General features: G+C 37.3%; 1 protein-coding gene across 2 annotated transcripts in view; it reads left to right on the forward strand.

Moving 5' to 3' along the window:
• The window catches only part of RBM41 (RNA binding motif protein 41), a 65,720-nt gene that overhangs the window by 35,526 nt on the left and 9,863 nt on the right, over positions 1-20,331 (forward strand). Inside the window, exon 5 of one of the 2 annotated variants that reach the window (XM_053580410.1) lies at positions 1,991-2,394. In XM_053580410.1, the coding sequence (XP_053436385.1) occupies positions 1,991-2,394 (404 nt within the window). Of the gene's footprint in view, positions 1-1,939; positions 2,395-20,331 lie in introns of both variants that reach the window. The other variant, XM_053580412.1, reaches the window with a different exon arrangement.

Below are 20,331 nucleotides of genomic sequence, written 5' to 3' on the forward strand. Positions count from 1 at the left end.
AGATCCATGTAAATGTTTTGCATAATTTACAATTTTAATCAAAAATGTAAAAAAAAAGCCCTAAAATTCAAAAACTACGTGAAGTAAATAAACTTAATAATATATAAAGTTGGCAGCATAATTACACAGAGAAAGGAATTACTTATAGTGAATTTAAAACATTTATATATTTCTAATAAAGTATAATCTAAGAGCAAAAGTAACTGCAAAGAAATATAAGACTGTATTTAGTAGTTTCATTATTGGTAGCAATATTAGTATTATTATTGACATTTATAAATTCTGTGAGTATATTATAGGAAGAAGCTAATAAATATTTTTGCTAGTGTTATTTTAAGCATACAAAAACAGATACAAGTCCAAAATCAAGGAGTTTAGGTAAAAATCTTGTGATCTTAAATTTGAATTGGAAATACCAATATGATTTCATGATTATTTTTCTCTTAAAAAATGTCCTAGCTTTGTCCACTGAAAAGACCTAGAAGCAACAACTCAATAGCAATGAACACACCTAGCAACACACTGTGGTTTCTAAATACCACTTCCCACAAAAAGGAACCAGGGGTCTTTGGAGAAATATTTCATATTTGGATTTGGAAGGGTCATCTCAAGATGAGCTTGAGATATCTTGCTGTGACGGAAAACCAGGAAGCAATACAGGAGCCAATTTGAAAGTCCTAAGTGGGATAATCTAGCCACTAAAAAAATATAGACTATATTTACTTAATATGCATGAAATATATGAAAATATTTGGTCACCATTGGACAAGGAACCAACTTATAACTCTCATAATTGGTGGATAATGGAAAGAACCAAGCATTTATCCTCCCTTTCCTGTATGAACCGCATTTTAGAAAACCAAATAGTTGATGACGGTAAGTTTATTATAGAATTCCAATAAGAAATAATAGAATTAGGAAAACCTCATTTTAGACCTCTTAAAAAATTAATAGATCTAGGCAATGGTCAACAGTAGATATAAAACTCATTTGGTGAAAGGTGAATGGGAGCATTTAATAATGGAGGGATGAAACTAACACCACCTGACTGCACTGACAAATTTCAGCATCATTAAAAATGGGACCACCAAACATTTATAAGCCTTATGACATGATGCAGGAGGAAATACACACCTATCTATAAAGGATCCTCGCCTAAAATTTTGAATTTATATCTAATCAAACCTCTAGATCAGCACTGTCCAGTGTAACGTTCAACAATGATGTAGTTTTTTTCTGTCCAATATGGTATCCACTAGCCACATGTAGCGATTGAGTACTTGAAATGTGACAAGTTTGGCTGAGTAACTGATATTTTAAAATTAATTTAAATGGACACACATGACCAGTGGCTACTGTATTAGATAGCATAGTTCTAGATTTAACTGCCAAGAAGTAGAGGGGCTAAAGAAACAAGTTAAACAACTCTCGTCAGGAAATAATTCATCAAATTCATTTGTTCATAGAACAATGCAGCTTCTATAACAAATCAGTGTATGGGAGGGGGGGAATGAGCTAGAGAGGTGGGAGAGAAGAGGCACTATTTAAAATTTTAAAAAAGTATTAACATATAATAACCAAAGGCTGGTTAGATTCTGAATTGAATAACCAAATGTAAAAAAACAATATTTGAGTTAATCAGGTTAATTTGAATACATTGGTATTAGATGATACTAAGGAATTATTATTAAGTTTGTGAAGTATGATAATTCCATACTGATTATATTTTTTTAAAAATTCTTATCAGGTAGAGGTGCATATACTGAGAGTCCTAGGTGCCTCACTTGCCTCACCATAGTTCTGGCCTTGCTTGAGATGCACTGTAATAAGATAGCTATATACATAGTACTATCGTCATTTGTCACAGGCTATACAGACTTCTCCCAGCAGAGTTTCTGTATCTGAGATCTAGGATTTAATTTTTATTAATTTGTCAAAGGTTGTATTGGTAGGAGTTGTAGAACTTCCCTATCTCTTTGTCTTGATCTAGATGAACCCCCAAAGAAGAACAAAGGTGATCCCATGAACAACCTGGAAAGTTTTTACCAAGAGATGATAACGAAAAAACGTCTTGAAGAGTTCCAACTTATGAGAGGTGAACCCTTTGCTTCCCACTCACTGGTCTCAGCTACATCAGTGAGTGATAGTGGCACAGCTGAGAACCCGTCATTACTCCAAGACAAGGGAGAACAGGCAGCACAGGGTAAAGGTCCTAGTCTCCATGTGCCAAAAGTTATTGATATTTCACGTGAGCAGTGTCTGACTGGGCCTAAGAAGCTGACGCAGCCAATAGAATTTGTCCCAGAAGATGAGATCCAGAGAAATCGTTTGTCAGAGGAAGAGATCCGAAAAATTCCTATGTTTTCTTCATATAATCCAGGGGAGCCAAACAAGGTATAGGCCAAACCAAGAAAAACAACATGGGTTGTTTTCACTTTTATTTACTTCTACCTAAAGTAATACTTTTAAATAGCTTTGATTGTATCAAAGAATCATTACATAGGCACAGTGATTGTGTTTGTCCTTGACCTTGACTATTCTTTCTCTGCATACTATATAAGTAGCATATTTCCTATAAGGTTCTTTGTGCTTTCGAAGATGCTAAAGTACCCTTAGAACAGTGGTTCTCAACCTTCCTAATGCCGCGATGTATTTTTATTGTTATAAAGGGGTCGCTACCCACAGGTTGAGAACCGCTGCCTTAGAATTTTAAAGAAATCTTGATGAGACTCTAGTTCATACCTACTAGAAGCCCTGAATAGAAGGAAAAGTAACCTCTAATTTCCTAGGCTAATAATAATCAAGTAGTAGTCATAGGACTAGAACAGCTGGTAGCCATGGTGCCTTTAGAATTAATAAATAAATTGACTCTCTGATTGTGAGTAGTGTTTACCATGACCACATGAGTTTTCGCTTCAGAATGCTCTACCTGGCTTCCATATGACATATGACTTAAGTTGCTATTAGCAAAGCAGCAAAGTAAAAGCATGGGTTCTCTAAGCTTTGAGAAACCAGCAAACATGTAACTAAGTAATGTGAATAATGCTTGTTTCATTGATTAAATCATTATTTCACATTCATGCTACATATTACATCTGAAATGGAAAATTCCATTCCCATGTCACCCAAAGAGACAACACAAGCCCTTGGAGCATATATTTTGTTGTGTCTAATTTAAATAGTTTCTAACTGTATCTGAATTTAAAAAAAAAAAAACATTGTAGATGAAAGATATTGAAATAGTTTCCTTTGAATGATAGAATTTCTAATATATTCTTGCTAATTCAAGAGTAGCTTGATTTTTATTTACTATTTACTTTTTTTATGAAATGTTACTAACATGTTAGCAAATACCTGTGTATTCAACTAGCCTTTACCGATCTTTATCAATTTCTAATAGTTTCCACATTTGTTTAATTTTTTAAAATTTCAGCATTATATATACACCTGAAGGCTTACATCTATCCCTCAACAATCCCATTCTCTTTTCTCCTTTTCAGATGTAACTACTATCCTGAATTCACTATTTACCATAACCATGCAGATTTATATTTTTACTACATAGCTTTATATTAAGAAGATACAGCTTTACACATTTTAAAACTATATAAAGGATATACTCTACATACTTGTTTTTTTGACTCAGTATACATAAAATTTTTGAAATTTATTTCTAATAATATAAGGAACTATATTGGTTTCCATTGTAAAAAATAGACCAATATTTATTTATCCATTTTACTGGAAGATTTGTCCTTTCCATTATTTTGCTATTACAGATAATTCTGCAATAAATATTATTGTACATATGTCTTGCTGCACACGTGCAAGAGTTTCTCTAAGACAGTGTTTTTCTTTTTCTTCTTTTTTTTTCTTTTGAGGCAGAGTCTCACTATGTCACCCTCAGTAGAGTGCCGTGGCATCACAGCTCACAATAACCTCAAACTCTTGGGCTTAAGTGATTCTCTTGCCTCAGCCTCCCAAGTAGCTGGGACTACAGGCGCCTGCCACAACACTTGGCTATTTTTTGTTGTTGCACTTATCATTGTTGTTTTAGCTAGCCTGGGCCAGGTTTGAACCCACCAGCCTCGGTGTATGTGGCTGACCCCTACCCACTTAGCTACAGGTGCCACCTTTTATTTATTTATTTATTTATGTAGAGACAAAGTGTCACTCTGAAGCCCCGACTAAAAGTACCATAATGTTATAGCTCATAGCGACCTTAAGTTCTTGAGCTCAAGCAATCCTCTTGTCTTAATTTTGTCTTTTTTTTTTTTTTTTTTTTTGGCTGAGGCCAGGTTTGAACCCACCACCTCTGGTATATGGGGCCAGCACCCTACTCCTTTGAGCCAAAGGCACTGCCAGGTTTTATCTATTTTTAGCATAGACAGGGTCTTGCTCTTGCTCAGGCACATCTTGAACTCCTGAGCTCAAGCAGTCCACCTGCCTTGGTCTCCCAGAATGCTAGGATTACAGGCGTGAGCCACTGTAACCGGCCTTAGGACAGTGTTTTTCAAACTTAGGTTACAGTCAGAAGGTTAAGGTTAGCAGATTTTTTTATCAATGAAATGAACTGGAACAGAAGAGAAAATACTAAAATATATTCCATACAGTTAGGGTAATTGCTGCTGCTTACAGACTTTATTCTGTGTGAGTTTGTGTGTGTGAGCAATATGTGTATGGGCCACAATATAGGATTCAGTTCTTTCTGTACATCTCATCAAAAACATTAGGAAGGTGTTGCTCTGTTGTAGTAGTTTTCAAATGTTAGTGTACATCAGAATCACCTGGAGGACTTATTACAACACAGATTGTTGGGCTCTACTCCTAGAATTTTTGACTCAGTAGACCTGGAGTGGGGCCTGAGAATTTACATTTCCAGCTAGTTCCCAAGAGATACTGATGCTGCTGATCTACAAGTGACATTTTAAGAATCACTGTCCTGGGTTTTATATTCCTTAGAATGAAATCACTGAGAAAGGGTATGTATATCTTCAACTTCTAATGAGCAGGGTTAAGAGATTCCCTTCATAGTCTTGCCAAAACTTTGGAGTAGTAAGCTCTTTATGTTGCCAGAATAATAGCTTTGAAAAGATTTATCAGTGTTTTAATTTTCATTGTCCTGATTTCTGGTGAGGTTGTGCATTTATTTATACATTTATTGGCTATTTAGCAACACTGTGAATTACCTGTTCCATTCTTTTGCCCATTATTTGATCTTATTTGTTTTTTTGTCATACTTATTTATAGGGATTATTTTTAAATTCTGCAAACAAATTCTTGCTATTTATTTAGCAAATATCTTCTCCCAATGATTGGCTTGCTTTTTAACATTGTTTTTGATAATGTTTTATTGAACAGAAGAAGTCTTTCATTGAAATATTAACAAATTATCATTATATATTCAATGGTTTTTGCTTTTTAAGTCATCTTAAAGAAATCCTTACCTACAAATCAATAAGAAAACACAAACAACCCAATAAAAATGGGCAAAAGATATAAACAGGCTATTTACAGAGGCAAAAAACATGAATGGCCAATAAACTTAAGAAATCTCATTAGTAATCAAGGAAATCCAACATAAAGCCACAGTATGTTGGTGTGTATTTAAAGACCTAACAGTGCCAAGTATTGGTAAACATATGGACAAAAAGAACACTAATAAACTTTCTAACACAATAACTAAGAAAATGCCAAGAAGGCTATGTTAACCAGTGTGATGAAAATGTGTCAAACGGTCTATAAAACCAGTGTATGGTGCCCCATGATCGCATTAATGTACACAGCTATGATTTAATAAAAAAAAAACTTTCAAGGGGAATGTAAATAAGTACAACCACTTGAAAAAATACTGTGGCAGGCTGGGTATGGTGGCTCACACCTGTTATCCCAGCATTTTAAGAGGCAAAGGTAGGAGGATTGCTTGCGTCTAAGAGTTTGAGACCAGTCTGAGCAATATAGTGAGACCCCCCCCATCTCTATAAAAAATGTTTTTTAATTAGCAAGACATGATGGCATGTGCCCCATAGTTCCAGATACTCAGGAGCCCAAGGCAGGAGGATCACTTGAGCACTGGAGTTTGAAGCTATAGTAAGTTCATGAGTGAACCATTGCATCCCAGCCTGGGCAACAGAGTGAGACCCCATCCCTAAAAAACAAACAAACAAAAAGAATATCATGGCAATAGATAGTAAAATTGAAGATGTTCGTACAGTATAATTTAGCAGTCTCCTTGGTTATCTATCCTAGAGAAACTCTGCACATACACATTAAGAGATGGTGATGCTTGTTGTAGCATTGTTTTTAAACAGCATCCATATTCGTTAGCAGGAGAATAGATAAAGCATGATACATTCATAAAGTAGAATACAACACAGTAGAGAAGATGAATAAAATAGAAGTATAGGTATCAATGTGGGTGAAATTTACAGACAGAATTTTGAATAAACATCTAGTTGCAGGCTTCTGTTTTCAGCTCAAATATGTAAAGTGCTTGGAAGTCATCACTCTGTTGTACATTGTACCCCATAAATGCATTGATGTACACAGCTATGATTTAATTAAAAGAAAAGAAAAACAGCAGAATGAACTAAAAATCAATGATTTTTCTTGGATATATCAGAAAATTGAAATCACGTAGATAACTACAACACCAAAGTCTGGAGAGACATTTATGGTGACACAGGCACGCTGAAAGATTGAGACTTGGTCATAGTCTTACAAAATGCTTCCCTTACAATGATGCCTTTGCTAATTTGTTACCTATGGAAGAAAATCCTATCAATTCTTGAGAACTAAAGTAGCATCATATATGCTTCAGACTGGAAGCTATATTCATCTTGACCTTGCAAAATGACACTATCAGAGGCACTTCAGACACCTACAATATGTGAGGATTGCAGAAGGAAAACTTCATTCGTTCTGTCTTATTATATAAACTCATTCATTCATTGACGCATTTGCTGTTTATATAGTATGTATTGTGTACGAGGCATCAAGTTAGACATAAAGAGTACAAAAATATACAGGAGAGTTAGCATTTCTGTCCTAATAGTGTTTAAAGTCTATCTTAGCAATGTTTTCACATGGTTTCTCATTATTGTAGGAATCTACAAACAAATATATATATATACACACACACACACTGTATATATAATTATGATGTCAGAGGTGTCTGTTAACATTAATTTATTAGACCTAGATCATATTCTACAACCATGACTTCAAGTCTCACACAGCAAGAAAGTGTTTTTTCACATCATTAAGACTCAGTATCTTAATCCAAAAGATGGGAATACTACCAACCACATCGTATTCTTCCTGAAGCTCCATAAAATAATTCACAATCACTACTCTCTGTGGGACAGGGCATCAGTTGAACCACACCACTGCACTCTCCAGGAGATACTACTTTATTTATGTTTGATAAAGCATGACTTTAAGGCATAAGAGCAAAACTGTAACTACTATAGTGGCTGTTAATATTTTATTCCTTTAGAATAAACTTACTTCTTCAGCTAAGAGTCAGGAGTTTTAAAAAATGATAATAGTGTGGCTGGGGTTGCCCTCCCTTTCTGAATATTGGAAGACAAAAATCCTATCAAATGTCAAATCTGGCAAATTGAAAAGCCCCCTAGTCATTGAGCTATTGGGAAGGGAAAAACCTAGACAAAACAGATTTAATTTTACAATCATTACAAGAACAACACTTTCAAAGAGATTTAGAAAAAAATAAATATCTACTAAGTCATAGTAAATATACTGTCCTGCATCCATGATGTAGCTAGAATGGAGGTAAATTGGGATAATCTATTTAGACACTTCATTATTTTAGCATCTTGTTATTGAGATCCTGCATATGTCCAGGTTTAAAAGTGCTTTATTTGAAGCATCTAAGAACCTGCAGTTAGAAGACTCTTGCCTTCTTAAAGAACAGACTAGTAGGAATGCAGAAAATGAAGCAGTAAGCTACTGAGTTATGTGATAGAATGCTGTAAGTGAAATAGAAACTCTGAAACACTGAAGAATGCAGGATGAGCAGAGAAACAGCTAACGTAAGGCTATTGATACAAGGGAACATTAATACTGAGGTTATGAAAGGCTGTCAGAAAAAGATGATCTTTTTCTTCAATTTTCTTTTTTTTTTTTTTCTTTTTTTTTTATTGTTGGGGATTCATTGAGGGTACAATAAGCCAGTTACACTGATTGCAATTGTTAGGTAAAGTCCTTTTTCTTCAATTTTCAATCAAGCAAATTTCACAGGCAAGGCTATAAATCTAAAAAAAATCACCCAGGAAATAGGTTAATTAATTTGGAGCCGATCTAGGGAAATGAAAGTGAGGGTTTTATTTATTTTTTTATTTTTTTGAGAAAGAGTCTCACTCTATTGTGTCATGGTAGCCATGTAGCTCACAGCAACCTCAAACTCCTGGGCTCAAGTGATCCTCAACCCTCAACCTTCCTTCAGAAGCTGGGACTACAGGCACCTGCCACAATGCCCAGCTGATTTTTTTCTATTTTTAGTAGAGACAGGGTCTTGAACTTCTGAGCTTAAGCAATCTACTCGCCTCTCAGAGTGCTAGGATTATAGGCATGAGCCACAGTGCCTGCCCAAAGAGTGTTTTTTTTTTAATTCTTTATTAAATCATAACTGTGTACATTAATGCATTTATGGAGTATAGTGTGCTGAATTTGACATACAATGTGGAATGCTTACATCTAACTGATTAACATAACTGTCTCCTTGCTCCTTATTTGTTGTGGCAAAAACATTCATACTCTGTTCTTAATAGTATAAAAATGTATCATTGCATTATGCATAGTAGATTGGATCCCCCCCAAAACCCTCCCTCCTCCTGAACTTCCCCCTCCCTGCCCCTCTCTTTCCTCTTCCCTCCTTTCTGCACTATACTTATGTTTTACAATTCCTATGAATGTGTAGGTGATTATATACTGATTTCATAGTAGTATTGAATACTGTGCAGCCAAAGAGTGTTTTACACAGCCCTTTTACAGCAGTACTCAGAACTCTCTAATATTCCCAGCTATCTTTTTTTTTTTTAAATAGGTCTTTCTCTGTTTCCTGGGCTATAGTGCAATGGCGTGATCATAGCTCACAGCAACCTCAGATTCCTGGACTCAAGCAATCCTCCCGCCTCAGCCTCCCAAGTATATGGGACTATAGGCACTATTATCGTGCCCAGCTAATTTTTTTTCCTATTTTTTGTAGAGACACAGTCTCACTATATTGTTCAGCCTGGTCTGGAACTTGTGGGCTCAAGCAATACTCCCACCTCAGCCTCCCAAAGTGCTAGGATTACAGGCATATGCCATCCCACCCAGCCCCCAACTATTGTTCACTCAAGTCCGTTCCTATGAATCCTTAACATAACCACCTAACTTAATGTGATCCAGATTCAAGATTTAAGTAGAATCTTCTTTTGAATTTTCAGAATATTTTAACTGTCTTTGGGGGGGGTACCTTTTATTTTTATGTACAAATTGTAGTGCATACACAATATTTAGGCTTCTTAAGAACAATATTCCTTTTTATTCTTGCAACTTTCTCTTCTAATGCACTTCTCCAGATTTAACCCACTCCTTTATAATCTGTCCTTATCACATATAAATATGACCCTATATTGTCCTCGTTATACAAATGCTAAGAACAATGCCTGGTATGAAATATTTATTCACTTAATCTTTGCAATAAGTCTTGGAGAATCAGTCATAAATATCTCAATTCAAGTGGAAAAGGATAAGGCCCATATTTGAAACAGACAAGGAGGCTTCTGAACCTGCCCTCGTAACTACTACATAAACCTTCACAAACACTATGTTTCTGAATTTTATATTTTCAAGAGAAAGGAATATGACATGATATTTTTATTTTTCTCTCCAACATCTCAGAAAGTGCCTTGCATAGAAATATTTGATAATAAATAAACATGTGAATAAGAAAAATAATGCTTCCCTTTCTTTCAGACCTTGTTACCACATCAACAGGGCTTCATTATAATAACTGGATTACAACTGAAAGACCTGCAAGATTCAGGCTCTATTTAAGAAGTTTTAAGGGAAACCCAAAGGAAACAAGGGAGACAAAAATACAGTAGAAGAAATGGAAACATCTGACATAGCTAAAGCAAACATTAAGCACAGCCCAACTCGTGGCCAGATTAACAAAACCTCATACTTAATAGCCTCTTTGGCTTAAATCCTGTTATTTGATAGATCACGTCTAGCTTTCAACAAAAGAATTACAAGGCATGTTTGAAAAAAAAAAAAACATAGTCTGAAGAGAAAAAACAATGGGGACCAAATTTAGATATGACACAGGTTTTGGAATTATCAGATAGGGGATGTAAAATGACCATGATTAATATACTAAGGAGTCTACTAGTAAAAGTACACAGCATGCAAGGCCAGATGGCTAATATAAACAGAAATTTAGAAACTCTAAGAAAGAATCGAAAGGAGATGCTAGAAATTAGAGGAAAAAAACACCGTAGCAAATAAAGTATGCCTTTGATAGGCTCAACAGTAAGTTGGAAACAGCCAAGGAAGGAATTGGTAAGTTTGAAGACATGGTAATAGAAACTTCCCAAGGTGAAATATAAAGAGAAAAAAGACAGTGAAAAATGGAAGAAACTAAGAACTAGGAGATGATTTCAAAGGATGTAACATACACCTTTATTGGAATATCAAAAGAAGAAGAGAAAAAGGAAGGAAGTTTTGAAATAATAATGGCTGAGAATATTCCAAAATTAATGATAAACAATGAACCATGGATATAAGAAGCTCAGAGAATGCCAAATGTAATAAATACCAAAACCTACACCTAAGCATATCATGTTCAAATTACAGAGACAATGAAAAAAATTGAAAACAGCCAGAGAAACATGTTGCTTATATGAGAACAAAGAAAAGAAGTACGTCAGACTTTTCATCAGAAACTATACAGGCAAGAAGACAACGGAGCAAAATATTTGTGTTGGAACAGAAAAAAAAAACCTCATTACCCTCATTCTTTATTCAGCAAAAATGATCCTGCAAAAGTGAAGAAAAAATAATAAAGACTTTATTAGACATACAAAAACTGAGTGTCCCATAGCTCAGTGGGTAGGGCACCAACCACATACACCAAGGCTGGCGGGTTCAAACCTGGTCCAGGCCTGCTAAAAACAGCAATGACAACTGCAACAACAACAACAAAAAATAGCCAGGGATTGTGGCAGGCGCCTGTAGTCCCAGCTACTTGAGAGGCTAAGGAAAGAGAATCGCCTAAGCCCAAGAGTTTCAGCTTGCTGTAAGCTGTGACTTTCTTGGCACTGTAACCAGGGCAATAGCTTAAGTCTCTGTCTCAAAAAAAATCCTCTGGGGCGGCGCCTGTGGCTCAAAGGAGTAGGGCACCGGCCCCATATGCTGCAGGTGGCCGGTTCAAACCCAACCCCAGCCAAAAACTGCAAAAAAAAAAAAAATCCTCTGGAACTAGTGAGTGCATACAGGTTGGAAGGTACAAGGTTTATATGTAAAAGTCAGTTGCTTTCCTGTATACTAGAAATAAAAATTGGAATTTGAGGTTTAAAACAGCATTGTTTATAATAGTAACAAAAAGAGAATAATACATAGGTATAACTTTAACAAAAATATGTATACAGGATCTTTATGTAAAAATCTATAAAACTGATGAAAAATTGCACCTGTAGTCCCAGCTACTCAGGAGGCTGAGGCAAGAGAATCGCCTAAGCCCAGGAGTTGGAGGTTGCTGTAAGCTATGTGACACCACGGCAGTCTACCGAGGGCAATAAAATAAGACTCTGTCTCTACCAAAAAAAAAAAAAAAACTGATGAAAAATTAAAGATCTAAACAAATGGAGAGATATTTTGTTTTCCTGGATCAAAAGACTTAATATTATTAAGAATGAGTTCTTTGTGAATTAATCTGTAGATTCCACACAATCCAAACAAAATCCAGCCAACCTATTTTGTGGATGTTAACAAATTGATTCTGCATTTATATAGAAAGAAAAAAGACCCAGAATATCTAACATGATACCTAAGAAGAAGAATGAGGTAGGACTGGCACCAGCCAACTTTAAGATTTACAATAATTAATTAGTGTGGTGTGATGTTGGTGGGGAAAAAAAGAACAGAACAAGGATCACAGGATTTGACCCACATAAATATAGTGAACTGATCTTTGACAAGAAAGCAAAGGCAATTCAATGGAGAAAGCACAGTCTTTCAACAAAGAGTGCTAGAACAAATGAATGTCCACATACAAAAAAAAAAATCTCACCAAACTTATATATCTTTCATAAAAATTAACTCAAATTGAATCATATGCCTAAATATAAAATACAATACTCAAAAACTTCTAGAAAGAAACAGAGGATCCGCCAGCTGGAGCATACTCCTGCCTGGCCCGCCACCTACTTGGCCGGCTCCGCTGCACTCGGCCCAGCTGGCGCAACGGAAACTTTCCTGCAGCGGCCTGGCGACTCTGCCACTTCGCGATCTTGGCCCTGGGCCGCTCGGGCTCCAGGCGCCTTTGGGATGGCAGCACCCAGCAGCCCTGCCGGTGCGTAGAGTGCATGTGGAGGAGAGAGATTAAAGATGACGGCCGAGTAACAGCTTCCCTGCAACTTGGCATGGTGAGTCTGGGGAGATAAGACTCCAGACATCTCTGGCTGGTGGGATATGGCTATCTATAATCATCCCTTTGAGGATACAGGGACTCAGCAAAGGACTTCTGGACCCCAAGAGGAGGACAAAAACAGTGGGAAACTGGCAAGTGGTTGCATGTGTTCAATCGACCTAATCACGCCGGCAACCGTAAGTACAAGCAGCAGTGAGACTGCAAACTGGAAAGGCCTTACCTGTGAACTGTTTCAGTGTTATTGGACTCGGCACTCAGTTGAACTGCCTTGGGGAGAGCTTGAGCAGGAGTGCGGAGAACTTTGGGCATTGTCTGGTGCCCCAAACAGAGCCACTGAGCTGGGCTGCAGGGAGCCATTGTGTGAGAGAACTGCCCCAGCAAGCTCCGCCCTCAGGGCCCCAGAGCAATGATCGGGCGGGACCTAGTAACCCAGTGACTGAGCAGCCTAAAGCCGGGGACTGAGCTGCCTTACAGCCTTAACCCTTAGGGGCAGAGTGAGACGGTTTTGGCACACTGGAGGCTCGGGTTGTTGCCCTGGGTAGAGTGCCGTGGTGTCACAGCTCATAGCAACCTCAAACTCCTGAGCTTGGTGCTGCCTGGACCTCCATAAGATCTGTGCCGTGGCCCCTCACCAACCGGGCCTCTGCATGCCCTGACCAGGAACTGCGGGAGCAGTGCAACCTTGCATCCTCTCTCCCGTGTCCTCCCAGCCTCCACACTGGCCCGCTCGTCTGGCCAGGGATACTGGTAGCCACTTGTCCTCTGGAGCCCTCCCTGCCTTTGCGCAGAGCCCTTCCCCTGGCCAGGGACTGCTGGAGCCTTGGGCTCTCTGTGCCAAACTCACTGGGCACAGGCACTCCCAGAACTGTGCGCACCACCTCCTGCCCTGCTGCTGGATCCGGGTGTGTCACACGCTGGAGCTGCTTCCACAACCAGAACTCCCTAGCTGGAGCAGCCCTAGAGAAACTACACAGAGTCACTCCCTACAAAGATCAAGCAACAACAAAGTGATCCTGCTGGGATCTAATCTTGAAGAGACACCTCCCCAACTCTGAGGACGGCCACAGGCAATGGTGAAAAACAATCATGAGGGGAAATCAGCAGAAAAACTCTGGCAATATGAATAATCAGAGTAGATCAACTCCCCCAAGGATCAATGGGGCAGACACAGCACAAGATCCCATGCACAAACAAATAGCTGAGATGTCAGAAATCGAATTCAGAATCTGGATAGCAAATAAGATTGAATTAGAACTCCAAGCAATAACCCAAAAGATATCTGAGGAATTCAACAAATTCAAAGACCAAATGACCAAAGATTTTGACACATGGAGACAAGAAGTTGCAGCCCTCAAAGATCTGAGAAACACAGTACAATCCCGCAGTAACAGAATGGAGCAAGCAGAAGAAAGGATTTCTGACATTGAAGACAAAGTTTTCGGATGCCCCCAAACTCTCAAAGAGGATGAGAAATGGAGGGCAAAAACAGATCACTCTCTCAGAGAGCTCTGGGATAATTTGAAGAAAACCAATATCCATCATATAGGGATCCCCGAAAGCGATGAAGTGGCTTCACAAGGCACAGTGTCTCTTCTCCATTAGATTATGAAGGAGAACTTTCCAGACATGCCAAGAGATTCTGAAATTCAGATAGCAGACAGTTTCAGAACTCCAGCACGACTCAAACCGAGTAAGACATCCCCACACACATCATAATCAATTTCACTAAAGTTAATATGAAGCTAATGCGTGGATTAATGGGATTACACCTGCGGTGCATCTTACAAGGGCATATGTGAATCTTAGTAAATGTGGAATGTAAAGGTCTTAGCAAAATAACTAAGAAAGTGCCAGGAAAGCTATATTAACTGGTGTGACTGAAAATCTGTCAAACGGTGTATGAACCAAGTGTATGGTGCCTCATGATCATACTAATGTACACAGCTATGATTTAATAAAAAAAAAAGGAAAAAAATAAACTTAATATGAAGGAGAAAATTCTGAAAGCTACCAGACGAAAGAAAACCATTACCTACAAGGGGAAGAATATTAGAATAACTGCAGATCTCTCCGATGAAACCTTTCAAACTAGAAGAGGATGGTCATCGACTTTTAATCTCCTAAAACAAAATAACTTTCACCCCAGGATCCTATACCTAGCTAAACTGAGTTTCATTTATGATGGAGAAATTAAATACTTCAACGACATTCACATGTTGAAGAAATTTGGCATAACTAAACCAGCTCTCCAGGATATTCTCAGACCTATCCTCCATAAAGACCAGCATAATCCTCCACCACAAAAGTAAACTCACCCAGAAAATTTTGATCAAATTCCAACTTCCACAGTCGCAAAAGGATTAAAAATGTCCACCGGACTCTCCAAAGGCTTATCAATATTCTCAATTAATGTGAATGGTTTAAACTGTCCTCTAAAGAGGCACAGATTGGCTGACTGGATACAGAAACTCAAGCCAGATATCTGCTGCATACAAGAATCGCATCTTACATTAAAAGACAGATATAGACTCAAGGTGAAGGGACGGTCATCTATATTCCAGGCAAATGGAAAGCAGAAAAAAGCAGGCATTGCAATCCTGTTGAAAGACGCAATAGGCTTTAAACCAAACAAAATAAGGAAGGATAAAAATGGTCACTTCATATTTGTTAAAGGCAATACTCAATATGATGAGATTTCAATCATTAATATTTATGCACCCAACCAGAATGCACCTCAATTTATAAGAGAAACTCTGACATGAGCAACTTAATTTCCTCCACTTCCATAGTAGTTGGAGATTTTAACACCCCATTAGCAGTGCTGGATAGATGCTCCAAAAAGAAGCTAAGCAAAGAAATCTTAGATTTAAACTTAACCATTCAACATCTGGACTTAACAGACATCAACAGAACATTTTATGCCAACAAAACTGAATACACATTCTTCTCATCAGCCCATGGAACATACTCCAAAATCAACCACATCCTAGGCCACAAATCTAACCTCAGCAAATTTAAAAAAATAGAAATTATTCCTTGCAACTTCTCAGACCATCATGGAATAAAAGTTGAACTCAATAACAACAGGAACCTGCATACTCATACAAAAACATGGAAGCGAAACAACCTTATGCTGAAGGATAGATGGGTTATAGACGAGATTAAGAAGGAAATCACCAAATTTTTGGAACAAAACAACAATCAAGACACGAATTACCAGAACCTCTGGGATACTGCAAAGGCAGTTCCAAGAGGGAAATTTATAGCACTGCAAGCCTTCCTCAAGAAAACGAAAAAAGACGAAGTTAATAACTTAATGGGACATCTCAAGCAACTGGAGAAGGAAGAACACTCCAAACCCAAACCAGCAGAAGAAAAGAAATAACAAAAGTCAGAGCAGAACTAAATGAAATTGAAAACAAAAGAATCATACAACAGATCAATAAATCCAAAAGTTGGTTTTTTGAAAAGATCCATAAAATAGATAAACCTTTGGCCAACCTAACCAGGAAAAAAAAAGAGTAAAATCTCTAATTTCATCAATCAGAAATGGTAAATATGAAATAACAACAGACCCCTCAGAAATTCAAAAAATCCTTAACGAATATTACAAGAAACTCTACTCTTAGAAATATGAAAATCTGAAAGAAATCGACCAATACCTGGAAGTATTGCCAGAACAAAGTGGAAATGTTGAACAGGCCTATATCAAGTTCTGAAATAGCATCAACTATACAAAATCTCCCTAAAAAGAAAAGCCCAGGACCAGATGGCTTTATGTCAGAGTTCTACCAAACCTTTAAAGAAGAACTAGTACCTATACTGCTAAACCTCTTCCAAAATATAGAAAAAGAAGGAATATTACCCAACACATTCTACGAAGCAAACATCACCTTGATCCCCAAACAAGGGAAAGACCCAACAAGAAAAGAAAATTATAGACCAATATCACTAATGATTATTGATGCTAAAATACTCAATAAGATCCTAACAAATAGAATCCAACAACACATCAAAAAAATTATACACCATGACCAAGTGGGATTTATCCCAGGCTCTCAAGGCTGGTTCAATATACGTAAATCTATAAATGTAATTCAGCACATAAACAAACTAAAAAATAAGGACCATATGATTCTTTCAATTGATGCAGAAAAAGCTTTTGATAATATCCAGCATCCCCTTCATGATCAGAACACTTAAGAAAATTGGTACAGAAGGGACATTTCTTAACCTAATAGAGGCCATCTATAGCAAACCCACAGCCAATATCATATTGAATGGAGTTAAATTGAAATCATTTCCACTTAGATCAGGAACCAGGCAAGGTTGCCCATTGTCTCCATTGCTCTTTAACATTGTAATGGAAGTTTGAGCCATTGCAATTAGGGAAGAAAAGGCAATCAAGGGTATCCACATAGGGTCAGAAGAGATCAAACTTTCACTCTTTGCAGATGATATGATCGTATACCTAGAAAACACTAGGGATTCTACTACAAAACTTTTAGAAGTGATCAAGGAATACAGCAATGTCTCAGGTTACAAAATCAACACCCATAAATCTGTAGCCTTTATATATGCCAACAATAACCAAGCTGAAAAAACAGTCAAGGACTCTATTCCTTTCATAGCAGTGCCAAAGAGAATGAAATATTTGGGAGTATACCTAACAAAGGATGTGAAAGATCTCTACAAAGAGAACTATGAAACTTTAAGAAAAGAAATAGCTGAAGATGTTAACAAATGGAAAAACATACCATGCTCATGGCTGGGAAGAATCAACATTGTTAAAATGTCCATACTACCCAAAGCAATATATAATTTTAATGCAATTCCTATTAAAGCTCTATTGTCATATTTTAAAGATCTTGAAAAAATAATACTTCATTTTATACGGAATCAGAAAAACCTCCAATAGCCAAAACATTACTCAGCAGTAAAAACAAAGCAGGAGGAATCATGCTACCAGACCTGAGACTGTGCTATAAATCCATAGTGATCAAAACAGCATGGTACTGGCACAAAAGCAGAGAAGTAGATGTCTGGAACAGAATAGAGAACCAAGAGATGAATCCAGCTACTTACCGTTATTTGATCTTTGATAAGCCAATTAAAAACATCCAGTGGGGAAAAGATTCCCCATTTAACAAATGGTGTTAGGTAAACTGGCTGGCAACCTGTAGAAGATTGAAACTGGACCCACACCTTTCACCCTAAGATAGACTCTCACTGGATAAAAGATTTAAACTTAAGACATGAAACTATAAAAATAATTGAAGGAAGTGCAGGGAAAACTCTTGAAGGAATCGGCCTGGGTGAATATGAGGAGGACTCCCCAGGCAATTGAAGCAGTATCAAAAATACACTACTGGGACCTGATCAAACTAAAAAGCTTCTGCACGCCAAGAACATTGTAAGTAAAACAAGCAGACAGCCCTCAGAATGGGAGAAAATATTTGCAGGTTATACCTCCGATAAAGGTCTAATAACCAGAATCCACAGAGAACTCAAATGTATTAGCAAGAAAAGAACACGTGACCCCATCTCAGGGTGGACAAGGGACTCGAAGAGAAACTTCTCTAAAGAAGACAGACGCACGATCTACAAAGACATGAAAAGCAGCTCATCATCCTTAATCATCAGAGAAATGCAAATCAAAACTACTCTGAGGTATCACCTAACCGCAGTAAGAGTAGCCCACATAACAAAAGCCCAAAACCAGAGATGTTGGCGTGGATGTGGAGAAAAGGGCACACACTTCTACACCTCTGGTGGGAATGCACACTAATACGTTCCTTGTGGAAGGATGTTTGGAGAATACTTAGAGACCTAAAAATAGACCTGCCATTCGATCCTATAATTCCTTTACTAGGTTTATACCCAGAAGACCAAAAGTCACAATATAACAAAGATATTTGTACCAGAATGTTTATTGCAGCCCAATTCATCATTGCTAAGTCATGGAAGAAACCCAAGTGTCCATCGACCCATGAATGGACTAGCAAATTGTGGTACATGTATACCATGGAATATTATGCAGCCTTAAAGAAGGATGGAGACTTTACCTCTTTCATGTTTACATGGATGGAACTGGAATATATTCTTCTTATCAAAATATCTCAGGAATGGCAGAAAAAGTATCCAATGTACTCAGCTCTACTATGAAGCTAAATTATAGCTTTCATATGAAGGCTATAACCCAGCTATAGCACAAGACTATGGGGAAAGGGCCAAGGAAGGGGAATGTGGGGGGCGGTATTGATGGAGGGAGGGTAATGGGTGGGGCCTCATCTACAGTGCATCTTAGAATGGGTACAGGCGAAACTTACTAAATGCAGAATACAAATGCCTACATACAGTAACTAAGAAAAGGCCATGAAGGCTATGTTGAACAGCTGGATGAGAATATTTCAGATTGTATATGAAACCCGCACATTGTACCCCTTGATTGCACTAATGTACACAGCTATGATTTAACAATAAAAATAAATAAATTAAAAAAAAAACAGAAGATCTAGCAACCTTGTGTTTGATGATACATTTATCAGATATAATACCAAAAGCACAATTTATGTAAGAAACAATTGATAAATCAGACTTTTGTTGAGAATATAAACTTCTGCTCTGTAAAAGACACCTTTAAGAGAATCAGAAAACAAGCCACAGACTGAAAAAAATATTTTCAGAACATATGTCTAATGAAAGACTTGTATCCGAATACACAAAAAACTCCTGAAACCCAACAGTAATAAAATGAACAGGGCAGTGTCTATGGCTCAAGGAGTAGGGTACCGGCCCCATATACCAGGGGTGGCAGGTTTGAACCCAGCCCCAGCCAAAAAAAAAAATGAACAGTGAATTTTAGAAATGTGTGCCACAAAATAACAAAGTGCTAAAAAGAAAAACATAAGTCAATATGTTGTGGCTCTTTGACATTGGAGATATATCAAAGAAACATAGGAGCCACATGAAAGAGCTTTCAGTCACCAAATCTGGAACAATTTGTGCAACAAACTATTAATACATGGATTAATGTTGGGTGATAATAAAGTATAGAATAAATATCTGTGAGTCCAAGTGATATAAATAAAAAATAACTGGAAAAGAGATAAATTTCCCGTGAAAAATAATTATAAATAATTTACGTGGATACGCTACCTCAAGGAAGAAGAACATTAACTCCCTACTCCTTTGTTTTTAGCTTCTTATAATCACTTCTTTCCAAAAGAGTACAGTATGAGAGAACAGAAAAAGGAGAAACTTCACAACAGGGAAACCTGACAAACCCTACCTCAGCCAGGTGATCAAGGTCAAAATCAGTAGTTATAAATCATCTTGATTATGTGTATGCTTAATATGATGTGATCAAATTGTACTTTCGAAACTCTGTGGTCTTCCTCCCAATAATCCATAACCCCAGTCTAATGTAAGAAGAACGTCAGAAAAATTTCTAGTAGTGGGGCAGTCCACAAAATACCTGACCAATACTCCTCAAAACTGTCAAGATCATTAAAAATAAGGAAAATCTGACAAACTGCCACAGACAAGAGGAGCTTAAGGACATGACAACTAAATGTAATGTGGTGATCTGGATGGGATCCTGAAACAGGAAAAGGACATTAAGTAAAAACTAAACTATAGACTGTAGTTATTAATAATGTATTGGTTTA

The sequence above is a fragment of the Nycticebus coucang genome, chromosome X (genome assembly GCF_027406575.1).
Source record: "Nycticebus coucang isolate mNycCou1 chromosome X, mNycCou1.pri, whole genome shotgun sequence".
Lineage (NCBI taxonomy): Eukaryota > Metazoa > Chordata > Mammalia > Primates > Lorisidae > Nycticebus > Nycticebus coucang.